Genomic DNA, 13122 nt, shown 5'->3' with positions numbered 1-13122 from the left:
GTAGAGATTGAGATAGAGGAGAGGAAGGACCCAAGTTCGACCTTGGAGGGTCTATCAGAGAGGAAAGAAGTCAGCCACGCCAGGGTCTGACCGGTGATACCCATGTCATCACAGACGGTTGAGCAGGGTGGCATGGTTGACTGTGTCAAAGGCGGAAGAGAGATCAAGTAAGATGAGGACACAGGGTGTTGGAATCAAGGTTTGAGAGCAGGTCTTCATGGATGTTCAGGAGAGCAGTTTCCGTGCTTCTGGCCACTCTGAAGCCATACTGATGGTCATGAAGACAACCAACAGATTCAGTGTGAAGATGAAGCTGGGAGATGGTCAGCTATTCCAGGAGTTTGCCGAGGAAGGGAGTGATGGAGATTGGGCGATAGTTGCCGGGCAGGACGGGTCAGCACAGGGTTTCTTAAGAAGAGGGTGTACAAGGGACTACTTCAGGGCGATGGGAAGGCTCCAGTGATGAAGGAGTGGTTGCAGAAGTTGGCCAGAGCAGGAGCCAGGTAGTCAATGTGGTCCTTGATGGTTTTGGAGGAACAGGGATGAACCTGTTTTGATGAAACCTTCATAGATCTGACTTCTCTAGAAACCTTGTCTGGGGAGAACAGGGGAAAGGCCGAGAAGAAGGGCAAGAGGAAGAGCACGGAGTAGAGGGGTTAGGGGGAGAGGAAGAGAGAGAGGACAGTATGTCCTGAGTTTTAGAGATGAAATGAGAAGCCCGAGCCGTGCAGAGGGCCGACAAGGAACAGGAGAGGTAGAGACTGCAGCAGGATTGGCCAGTTCCTTGCAGATTTTAAAGAGTTCGGCCGAGTTGTTCGAGGCCGCAGAAACTTGGGCTTGGATGTGAACTCTCTTCTTGGTGCAGAAAGAGTGCCGTTATTGCCTTTGGAGCAGGTGGCAGGCCAGTTTGTCATAGGATGTACCAGAAGCACGCCATTTCTGCTCAGCAACCCTGCACTTGCTTTTGAAGGTGACGAGGTCTGAGTCGTACCAGGAATTGCACTTGGCTTTGGGCTTCAAGCAGATCCTCATGACAGGGGCAAGAACATTGAGGATTTCAGATATAGCAGAGTGGAGCATGGGAAGGGCTGTGTCAGGGTGTGAGTCAGCCAAAGGGGGGGTGGGGAGGTTAGAAAGTGGCGGCGAAAGCCTCAACTGAAACACACTTCATGGGTCGGATAACTGAGAAGGTGGGTGGCAGTACTGTTATTGGCTTAGCCTGGGGGGAAGAGAGGGTGAGCTGGAAGAAAAGCAGAAGAGAAAGTATCACTCCAAGAGAGAGGAGTAGTGAGAGGGATAGAAAGGGGAAGGTCTGAGGAGATCAGAACATCCAGACAGGTCACCAAAGTGAATCAGGGGGCAGTGTATTCTTACAAGAAGGTGTAACAAAATACAGAATATTATAGACAAAATTGCTTTTACATCAAGCAACTTTAGACTGCTTTAATGCGACCCCAGTCTGTCCCTCACTTTGTTGACTGCCCATTGAATGCATACATCTTGTAAAGGAATTCCTTAGATGCCATCCATTTAAGTACCACAAAGTTTCAAGCTAAAAAGATATCCCTCCTTAGTGGTACTCGTGTAGTTCGCTGTAAGAAAGTCATACGCCTTCCCCAAATGTTAGGAACAAAAACACTTTTAACCATCATGTATGTTCTGCCTGCATTGTAAAACTATGTAAGAAAGGAAGGACTGTAAAATATTTTTTTCAGAGTTGTGAAAGCAACCTGGCCCATCCCCATGCCCCTGTGATAAAGTCCCCTTTCTAGCACTCAGAGTGAAATGCCAGGTTACCAAGTGCCGCCACCTGCTGAATGATGCTGGGTGTGGTGGCGGTATGGAAAGTGTACTCTGTTCCACCCCCATCACATCCCTGCCGCAATGACTCGTCACTGGGGTTAAACTTAAAGCACTAGTCCTTTTAGGGAACCTTAAACCCCCCAAAAGCAGGTACTGAAGTCGCTACTCTCTGTGTGGAAATGAACCCCAAAAGCAGTATGTTGCCAACCATGTACAAAGTAGAAACCTGATACTAATCCCCAGTGGGTGAAAGAGATTAGTGCAGAAGTGTACATCATAGATATTGCAGAGGACAATAATGGAGAGCAAGGCAACCATGCACAAGCCCCCACTGGTATGAAAGCCCCAACTTACTGAACTCCTGTAGGGAGCAGGGTAGCGAGAAGAAGTTGTGAAGCATCCAACTCCCCCCAAAGCCTCATGATCATGCGTATTATGTGAATCCAAGATGGTGGCCAACACCATCTGCTGATCAGAGGCAGGCGAGCGCGTGTGGGGGGGGGGGTGGTCTTCAGAGCCGCTGGGAAGCTGCATACAAGCTACTAGTGACCAATCCCAGGCCAAGGTTAATAATCGAACACACCAGAAAGTAGTTAATGGATGGCGTTCGCCAGGGGTGAGGCTTTACTCCTTGTACAAGGGGTTAGCAGGATCTGAGTGTTGAAGGAAGACTACGAGGGTGGAGGTGCAGAGCAAAAACAGTTTGGAAGCAGAATGAGTTGGAAAAGAGAGGAGGAATTTGGTGAGTAGGACAGAATGGAGGCTGGAGAAAGTGAATTTACAGGAAAGGAGAGGGGGTAAAGATTAGAAGGAGACTGCACTACTGGAGAAGGTGAAGATGGAGAAGAGGGAGGAGTTTGAGAGAAGGAAGGGAAATGTTTCAAGGAGGTATTACTGCAGGAGGAGGTGTTGATAAATTAGAATGAGGCTGAGAAACAGGATGGGTGGAGGTGATTCAGGGGGAAGCATCCACTAAGTAAGACAAGGTGTAAAGTAAGGAGGTGGAGGGACATTTCAAGAAGAATAAAGATCATCATTATTCTTTTTATTATGTTATATTGTGTGTACGGGTAGCAAAACAGGTTGGTGTGTGTGTGTTGACCCTGCTCAGTTTCATGACAGTTCTGCAGGTTAGGTTGGGCGTCCTCAGAGTACAGACTGCAGATTTCCAATTCCACATGCAAAGCACTGAGATGGACCCAGACCCCACATGACAAAGACGCCACAGAGATTCCCTGGTTCACTAACATTGGAACTTTAATAGGTTGACATGCTGGCAACAATTCCACTTTTTCTGGTTCAGAATCTGCAGTAAAGGAGATAGAGGTATTAACTTGTAGCCTATCACTATGGCCTTTTTGATCTTTTCTAGGCTTGGGCCAATTAGTGAGTGATGCTAAGGCTCCTCCCTTCAGAGCCATCTTCAAATTCCTAGTGTGTTAGTATGTTAGTACATTCTGTACTCTTGTAATCTTCTGTACTTTTCCATAAATGCAATGTTTTGCCGGCTTTTTACTTCTACAAGGGAACATTAAATTCATTCGTACAGCAGACCTAGTGTTGTTTGTGCCACCTACCTTCTCAATTCTTCAAAATGTCAACAGAACATGGATCTGCCAGAAGGTAGACCAAAGACCTTCTTAAGACTGAGAAATCCCTCTTCAAAGAGTGCTCAAAGTGTCACAAGAAAAAAATGGACCCTCATGATCAGTCCTTATACTCTTGCCCCTTGACCTTGTGACTGAAGAATGTACTATGTCAGAAATGGACGATAAAGGCTGTGTGTCTGTTTAAAGCACACCCGTTGACTGGGACCTCGCCCACTTTGCTCCCACAGTGCTCGTTCACATCAGTGTGACCTGGTTGAGGAAACTGATAAACCCTGCCTCCCCCGGCCAAACCTGGTGTCAGGATCTTGGCCAGAGAGAACAGCCAGGTTCAGCACCACGATCCAGCATCCAAGCACATTTTCGCATGGAACAAGAGAGAACATATGGACATCCAAATCTGTCTGATTGATGCATGGAGGTGCTTGTGGCTGCATGGGCTGACTCCCCAAAGGCTAAATTAGGTCCTTCAGAGATTAGACTACAGAACGCCAATCCCCCGTGTAGAACACTGAGAATGGACCCAGACACGACATGGTGAAGGCACCAGAGGGGTGTCCTGGGTGTTTATTCAAGTGTATAAACTTTACCTTCTGGGAGCTGCCAAATTGATGGCCAAACCTACAGATGGACTTCCCAAACAAGCCTTTGTATCCCATTTGCAGTCTTACGTTTAAACTTGTTTTCCTATTGTATTGCTTGCCTGTTACTGGCATTGGCATATAGCATATGGTACCCGGTGTCCCTCTGATTGATTTCACCCGACATGTTTCTTTGCACATGCTGTGATCTTAAGAATGTCATGTACTTTCATACCTTGTGATGCCCAGTGATCACAGATCCACCCAAACCTGTTTTGTTGTGTAGGTTCAACACACTATGCTGCACTCTGTGCTTTCATCCCCATCTCTCTACACATGTACGTACCCTCCGTTATTGTTAGCTGCCAAAAATATAGCCAGGCCTTTCTGGGAAGATGTCAATACAGTTCCTCAGTTGCCTTGTACATTTGTTTTGCAGGCTTTGTATTTATTTTCGTTGCTTTTCAGGGTTGCCACAGTATAGTGTCTTGTTCCACCCTTGATGACAAGGTGAAGCCTGTGAGATATTCCCCAACGTGGTTTTGGGAACCACTAGGGTGGTGCCTCAGGGGCCCGGGTGCCTCCCCAAGCCAATGTATTTTGGGCCTGGGGGTGACATGAGGAGGATTTCCTGATCACCTTATCTTGGTTCCCAACACATTGCAGTGCACATGTCCCGGTGGTCTAGACCCTCCCCAATCCATCAGTCTGGTAGGATAGGCTAGTCCTGGAAGTCCTGCCCCTACCCAAACTCCTAGTAAGAACCTGCAGGGTAATAAGTCACCCCGCCTCCCAATTGACCAATCATGCCTCTTTTCAAGCAACCTTCCAGCTCCGGCTTGGAAACACATTTGCATTCACTAGATCCTAGTAACATCTATTGCAGTATTGTTAAATATTTCTCTGGAACATTGGGAGAGTCATTTGAATGCCTTAATGGGAAATTCGATGGCCCAGGGAATCCTGTCGATAGTGTTGCTAGGCTTTCCCACCAATACCAGGGGAGGGGTGTTGGTGGGAAAACAAAGTTACGGAAGCGTTTTCTCTTGGTAGAAAGTTTCTTTGCTGAGGATTCAATGTTGCATTTTCCATGATCGCACAGACTATTCAGTAAATTGAGGAGTGCACAAGCATACCTAGTATGTATATGTATATGTATGTGTATATGGTATTACAAAGTGCCAAACAAGCTTGGAAGTAACAGAGCACTGCACAATACAAATTCACACAAGGGGTTATGAGTACGGTGCAGGGGTATCAGGAGCTGGAATGAGTCGAGGGAGCAGGCGAGGGGAGCGGGAACTCCAAATGGAGGAAATAGGTTTGAGTAAGTAGAGCGATCAGTGATTGGCAAGATATTCTTTGAAGAGTAGGATCTTCAGATAATTCCTGAAGTGTAGGATGGTAAGGCTTTTTTTTTTTTTTTTTTTTTTTTTTAATACAGAGCAATTTTATTTCTGAAACAGGTTTACGACTCCCCGACCAACGTGCCCTTGAAAATCTGTACACACACTTTGCAATAAGTTTTAATTGAACATGTGATCACCTTCAACGCAATACGTTTTTAACTTTGTATATGGCTACGCAGACACATTTTGTTCAAGTACAAAAAAAATGGCGGACAAAGAGAGGGAGCCAGTGAAAACGGGATACAGATATGTACAGTCTGGGTTGTCCCGTTACAGCACACGCACCATGGACTGGACAATAGCAGCCAAATTCAGATAGTCCAAATGAAGGGCATGCTGCGAATCCTCGTAAAAAGCTGTGGGGGCATCACTGACTCGAGACTGGCAATACAAAAAAAAAAAAAAACGAAACCTAACAGGAAACTAAGAGTGCGTTTTGCGCTGAGCTCCTAGAGGAATAGAAAGTCCCCCGTGTCCAGCCCCTTGGCCTGCATGGCTCGGCAGAAGTGCATCTGGTAGTGGTCGTCGGCGTAGTCATGTCTGTATTGCTAACTTGTTCCAGACACAGAGTGCAGTTCTTCCATCCTGGCCATGTTTTTGCTTCTGGTGGTTCACTAGCCTCCAAAGATGGCAAGTTTCTCTGCCAAGTAGACGGGTGTATTGGTGTGGCTACTTGGTAGGTGATGCAAGCAGTCTTGTATATGATGCATGCTTGATGGGATAGCCAATGTAGCTCATTGAGGGTGGAGGTGATGGGGTCAAATTTACTTAGTCCTGTGATGAGGTGTGCTGCAAAGTGCTGGGCAGCTTTCTGAGTGACCAGCGTGGCATCTGGGACTCCTGGGAGTAGGGTGTTGCCACCGTCAAGATGGAAGCTGACCAGGGCTTGGACAAATGTTCTGAAACTCAGGGCAGGGATGAACAATTTATTTTGCATAGGACAGCTGCCTAGTACCATGCTTCTTTTGTCTTCTTTGAAGATGAGTGTTTTCAGTAGGCTGTCACAGTCGATAGTATAGATGAGAGCTTTGACTCTGGTTGAGAGGTGAGGCGTAAAACCGTCTAGTCATCCAATTCTGGGCATGGAAGTATTCCTAGGAGAATTCATTTGTTTTTTGTCAGGTTGAGCACTTGACATCCAAGCCTGGATGAGGGACATACCGTGCTTGAGTCGATGAACATCATTGATGCAGCGGATCTTTAGAAACATCTGTATGTCATCTGTGTATTGATGTACATTGATGTCTCTGTGGGTGAGGACTTCCTCCAGAGGTTCCAAGCAGAGATTGAAGAGGACAGGGCACAATCTTGTAGAAACATCAGGTTACTTGACAGTGCTGGGATCTGTTGGGGCCCTTTTGACAAATTGGTCTCTGTTATAGGGGTATGTGACGCACCACTGCAGACTGTTCCGTTAAAGGCTCTGTGCTTGGCAAGCATGCTGAGGAGGTGTTCATGATCTTTGGTATGGAAGGCAGCAGAGAAGTTGAGTAAGAGTAAAAAGGGATTCCCTTTGTCTAGGATGTTTCGGGAGTCGATAACTTGACTGTTTGCTGTCTCAATGTTGCATCGTTTTCAGAAACCAGATTTAGTCCTGTAGGAGACTGGCCTGAGTGATCCTTTCGTGTAACTGCAAGCAAATGGTCTCTTCAATCATATTGTAGAGGCATGGTAGGTGTGTGATGGGGCGATAGTGGGCAGGTCATCCAGATTAGTGTGCGTTTCTTTGCAAGGGGGAGGATCACTTTCATTTTCAGTCCATCTGGAAAGGTGCCATGTGTGGGGTATGTTTTTATGATGTTCAGAAGTGGTATGTGTGATTCACTATTGATAGCCTTCACAGCGAAGGATGGGAGAATGCAGTCTTTGTAGTTAGTGAGTTTGAGGGCAACAAGAGTGTTCCACTTATTCTGTAGTATGTTCCAGGTCTTCATTAGTACTTTTTCTGAATTCAGTCAACCTTGATATGTTGCGGGTTGGCATGGGTGCCTGTGATGTGTTTAGAGCTGTCATCTATTGCCTTACCTTGTCTGTGAAAATGCTGTGTAGGGTCTTGTATTTGTCAGTGGACTGTGGTATTGCAGGACCTGGGAGGAGTGGTTTTATGCAGTGCTACACAGCTGTGCTCTAATTGGATGCTTCCAAGATGGCCGTTAGGTAGACATTTCCTATGGCTATGGTGTTGAGTGTATTGCCTTCAGATCAGAGTGTTCTCAGGGTGAGGTTTTCTAGTTGATGTTATTCAGAACATTTACTTTCTGCGAATAGCACACCTTTTGGTGAGTTCCTATGTACCAATGTGTGGAGGGCTTATGTTGTTGAGTTGAAGTATCAATGGTGTATGGGTGCTGTTGGTCTCATGGTGCGTTTTTTTGTTCAGCTGGACGTTGACATTTTCCAAGGGGTTAGAAGTCGAGGCGAAGGTAATGGGGTTTCCTTCTAGTGCATCCGTGGGGAATTTCTTGAATAGGCGGAGGAGTGTCTTGGTCAGGATGGGCTGGACCCGAAAAGGGAGACATACAATGGCTGGAGAGGTGATGAATATTGGGTCCACTGTGTTGCTTATGTTGTGCATTATTTCTGTGACTAGTTGCTTTGTGGTGTCGAGCAGTTGAAGTAGTCTTTGTGGTTTTCTTTGTGAATTGCGTCCCAGAGAGGTCTCTGAGGAAGGGAACCCATGCCATCCCTTATCTACTCCAAAGCCACAGGTGCAGAACTTCACTGAATGACCCACCTAAAGGGGAGGAAGGAACGTAGCATAAAAGCACCCACTGAGGTTTCCTATTGTGGGTAGCAGTAGCAAGAGGCTTGCGTTTCTTGAAGGCTGGTCACTGCTGAGCACTGGAAGGAGCAGAGGCTTGAGAGACAGGAGAGGTGGTAGAAGTGCAGAGCTTGAGGAGGTAATGTAAGTTATGAGGGGGAAGGAGGAGGCAGTAAGATAAGATGGTAAGAGTGGACACAAGGTGGTTTTGGGAAGTAGGAGGTTGTCGTAACAGAAGGAAGAGGAGGAGGTTGTGAAGATTAAGGGGGTGACTGAGGAAAAGGTAGTAACATTGCGAGGACAGATCCAAAGGAAGGGATAACATCAGGACCCACAGTGAATAGTAGGTGGTAGGAGCCAGTGGTAAAACCCAAGGGTCAGGTGTAGGGGGTAATACCAGACTGGGTGACACTCAAGAGGTAACATCAGGGGATGAGTGCAGCAAGGAAGAGGTGGAAGGAGTGAGGCTTCGAGCTGAGGTAGTAGTGAAAATTATAGTAGGGAGAGTACATAGATCAGGGTCATAATAACCGGGAGAGAAGGAGATATCCCGGAGAAGATAACATCTGAGGAGGTAGAAGGAAAGGTGAGCAGTAGGTAAAATGGAGACTGAGATAGCCTACTGCTAAGATAGACAGGACAGGACGTTTCCAATAGGCCAGCTTGGCCTTAGATAGGAGCAGATGGTTGGAGGAGAAATGAGAGAGAGACGGAGAGGTTTGGAGAGAGGAATCAAGGGAATGCTCTAAACTAGACTAAATCGGACTGAGGAGATGGGTGAAGGGTCCTCTGCCGCTTTGAACTGTGTGGCCTGGGACACCTATTTCCAAAGGCTATTTGGAAAAAGACCATCCTGATTTTGTTACCCTTTGGGAAAATTCTGTTATGCATTTAAGTTGGCCCCTGCTTGTATATAACCTTGATATAAAGTTGTTGAACAACAGTACATAATCTTGGTGTTTGAGTTGATTCCAGGTGTCTGTGTAATGGGTCACTGTTTGAGGTATTGTATTCTGTGACCCATTTACCACGTGGAAGCAAGCATAATCTGTATGTTTTTTGCTTGTTTTGTATGTTAAGTGTGATAATTTCCTGTATGCGTTTTTGATGAAATGCAAATGTTATCTTGCAAATTCACAAGTGAACTTTCTAGCTATCAGTCAGGGTTTAGACTTTAGTCAGCCTTTAAAGAGTTACAATGTGACAAAACATAGCTTTAATCTTATTAGAAAATCGGTCAATGTCTGTCTTTCCTCCTATTAAGTGTGTTGTTGACCCTGCTTTTCATGGCCACCAATACCTTGTCTCACTTCTTAATCTCTTTCTTTATTCCTGGCTGTTTTGTTTCCACTTTTGTATATCTGCAGTCTATAGCTTAGAGCAGATTGAACTTGCTGTGCTGTCTATTCAAAGTAGGCCACTCTCTAACTATGTACCCAAAGTATAAAGCTCCCTATAAATATATATATATATATATATATATATATATATATATATATATATATATATATATATATCCAGTTTTAAATGTTGAAAGCTTTGAAATGTCCATTAGTTTTTTCATGCTTATATAAACAGTTTATTTGAGTTCTTGCATAGAATGAATGAATAAAACTAATGTATTACAAGAAATAGGACTGATGGTTTATTATGCACATTGTATCCTAATCTTAACTGTATTTTTATGTGCTTTAGCTTCAAACAGAAAGGGTACAACTGCATTAAAAAGGAAAAGTAGGAGTAGAACATTAAGAAGACCGTCTGTGTCAAGAGTTCCTGTTTCATCTAACTCTACCTCATCAAAACTAACTCGTACACACAATTCCAGGATACCAAAGAGACAGAAACAGCCTGTCAAACCTTTGCTCTCGAAAATAAGATTGAAAAGTCAATGTAAACAGCCAGAACGAAGAAATGCCTCCAAGAAGCTTAAAATTCGAAATGTAGTCCTTAAGCAACCTAAAGTAGTGCTGTACAAAAACATCCCTGCTAAAAGGCATAAAAGAATGGAGAGGCCATTGAAAAGGGCTGAATCGCGTGGGTGCTTAACAAGACATGCAGCAAAAGAATACAGGATGAAATCTGTACGTAATGCTCATGGTCAGGGATGTACATATATCACTCGCAGATCACTGAGAACTAGAATGAACTCTGAGCCCTCTGATATCAAGCATGAACCAAATGTGCAGGACATTTATAAAAGTGGTTGTATAAAGAGTTCCCAAGATGTCAACTTGAAGCATCAGCAATCTCATCTGATGCATAGAAATGAGCTGACAAATAAAGCAGCGAAGAATGAGGAAGACATTAACCAGAGAAATGCAACATGTGCGTCTAAAAAGTCAAGACGAGCAAAAACTGTAAAATCACCAGAACCTGTAGAAGAGAATAACGCTTCTCATGTTTCACCTGCAAAAGAAGAAATGGTGCCAGAGTTAATAAATTCCCATTTGGAACCTGGTGAGGTAAGTGACTTGACAGGTTTTCCTGTTCATTACCAGGACTACAATGCTTCATCGGTTGGGTGCTCTGTCATTAAAACTGAAATGCCCAAATCAAAACACCGCATCAGAACTGGAAAAAGTAAAAAGAAAAGAAGAACAACGAGGTATGATGCACAGCTTATACTTGAAAACAGCACAGGTATTCCTAAACTAACTCTTCGAAGGCGCCATGATAGCAACAGCAGTAAAACGAACGATCAAGAGAATGACGGAGTTAATTCATCAAAGATCAGCATTAAGTTAAGTAAAGACCATGAAAGTGACAGTAATTTGTATGTAGCCAAGCTCAATAATGGTTTTAGCTCTGGATCGGGAAGCAGTTCTACAAAATTAAAGATACAACTGAAACGAGAAGAGGAAAACCGAGCAACTTACTCAGAGGACATACATGAAAACGGTGTTTGCTGTAGCGATACTCTTTCTCTGTTGGAGTCAACAATGGAAGTGGACAGTTATGATCAGTACGAAGATGACAGTACTGATGACTCATCATCCTCTTCTGAAGAAGACGATGAGGAGGATGAAGATGATAGCTATGATGATGAATTTGAAGATGATTTCATTCCTCTCCCTCCAGCTAAACGGTTGAGACTCATCGTAGGAAAAGACTCTATAGACATTGACATCTCTTCTAGAAGAAGAGAAGATCAGTCATTGAGACTGAATGCGTGAACCTTCGGTCTTAATGTGACTATGATGCCCATTTATACAACAAACAATTCCATTCAGTTATTCCTCAATTTAATAACTTGTGTAAATTGTAATGGCAGCACTTCTGTATTGTTCCTTATTAAGATAATATTGTAGAAAGTGTACAGCAAACTGACTCATTCTTAAGTCTGATTTGTGCAGATTTTTATTGTACTTTTTAACAGCCTTCTTATGTGCAATTCTGAGTATGGCAAAAAAGAGGTAATCAAGCCCATCTGTAAATTAAAGATAAAGCAAATGTACAGAAACGTCAGATTTTTCATGCAGGACAATGAAATCACAATTATGTGGATAGCTAATTGTTTTTAACTCTGAAACAGCATTAATGTGTTCTTTAATACCTGATGAAATAACACAAATACAAAAATCATAGTAGCAGCTTTTATTGATTCTTTTTTCTAATATATGTTAATATCACCAGCAATGAAGTTACAGGTTTTGAATTTATTTGCTCGATGTTCCTCCCACCCTCTTTCTCTGCATTTGTGGGTTGTACACTGTATGCTGTCCCAGACGTATTGTTTGTGGCCTTTGTTTGTAGCTACCCGTTGGTTGAAAGTCAGACAAATTCCTTTTTTCTTTTTATTTTTTAATATAAACTGAAAAGGTGTTGAAAGTTGGCTTTCGTTTTAGTACATTATATGTACAAGGGTAGCAGTATACAGAATAAACATTTGGATATGGTGTATTTATTGCTTGTTATGTAAATTAAACACCTTGTATTTAAACACTTTTTCAATACTTTTTAGGTAAATTGTTCTTTGCAGGAATGATTGGTGCTTACTTTTTCACAAAAATGCTGTGAAACAAAATGTGATATGGCAAGAATCGCCTAACAACTTGCAATTGTCCTAAATTTTCGTTTATTTGAATATTTCTTTTGCACTTGTAAAATTCTGCAAGTATGCTAAACAATTTAAGTCACCTATGATAGTTTTATTAAATAAAAAGTGGAGTTCACCATTTTTGAGCTCTGGTAAACGTAGAAGATTATTTTCTTTAAGATCCCATGTACAGAACAGTAAAAGATATGTATATTTTGTAAATATTTGTGTGTCGTACATGCAATTCATTTGTCATAAAAGATTGAGCAAACTTATCAGAAGGGTTTTTAAGTTAATAAAAAAATACTCATGCCAATAAAATAGGAAATTGCAAACCTACTTTTTAAATAAGCGTCATTGGCTTGTCTGTTTAAACATTTAACCCATTAACTTTCTTTGAAAGGTGCTGTTGGATCCACGTTGTTTAAGAAGAGTTTTTGAACAATTATATGATATATTTGTATTGCGCTCATGCACAAGTGTCTCAGAGCGCGACGAGGCAAGGGAGGGGAACAAGGAAGAAAACAACAAATGAAAGTAAAAACATCATCAAAAGATTAAGGGCCCGATTTAATAAAAAAATGTTAACATGGTAAAGTCCCATTGCAAACGTTTTTGTAAATCTGGCCCCAAGGTTTCATATGGTCCATTGTTTCTTCCCCAGAAAAAGAGTGGATATTGAGGCATTGAAGTTTAGTAGCACACATCAATGGACATATTTGCAGCGATCGTCAGGTGTTTGTTAAATTACTTTAATGTAAACCAAGAAAGAAAGCGTGAATTGTTGGTTTCTGAAGTACTGATTATCAGCAGTAAGTCATTTTTATAATTCTCCTTTTATCCAGACCTTTTCTCTCACCCCTGTTAGTGTTTTCTTGTTCACAGTTGAAGAAACTGAATTAATATACTTCGATTTAGCTGT

General features: G+C 43.0%; 1 protein-coding gene across 2 annotated transcripts in view; it reads left to right on the top strand.

Moving 5' to 3' along the window:
- Window positions 1-12539, top strand: part of KMT5B (lysine methyltransferase 5B) — a 685933-nt gene extending 673394 nt beyond the window's left edge. For both annotated transcript variants that reach the window (XM_069624095.1, XM_069624096.1), the window contains exon 10: window positions 9857-12539. In XM_069624095.1, the coding sequence (XP_069480196.1) occupies window positions 9857-11337 (1481 nt within the window). In that variant the 3' untranslated portion in view covers window positions 11338-12539. The remainder of the gene's footprint in view (window positions 1-9856) is intronic.
- The last annotated feature ends 583 nt before the right edge of the window (window positions 12540-13122 follow it).

The sequence above is a fragment of the Ambystoma mexicanum genome, chromosome 11 (assembly GCF_040938575.1).
Source record: "Ambystoma mexicanum isolate Mex_15411 chromosome 11, UKY_AmexF1_1, whole genome shotgun sequence".
Classification (NCBI taxonomy): domain Eukaryota; kingdom Metazoa; phylum Chordata; class Amphibia; order Caudata; family Ambystomatidae; genus Ambystoma; species Ambystoma mexicanum.
The sequence above is the reverse complement of the archived record's forward strand: the minus strand, read 5'-3'. Positions and strand labels throughout refer to the sequence as shown.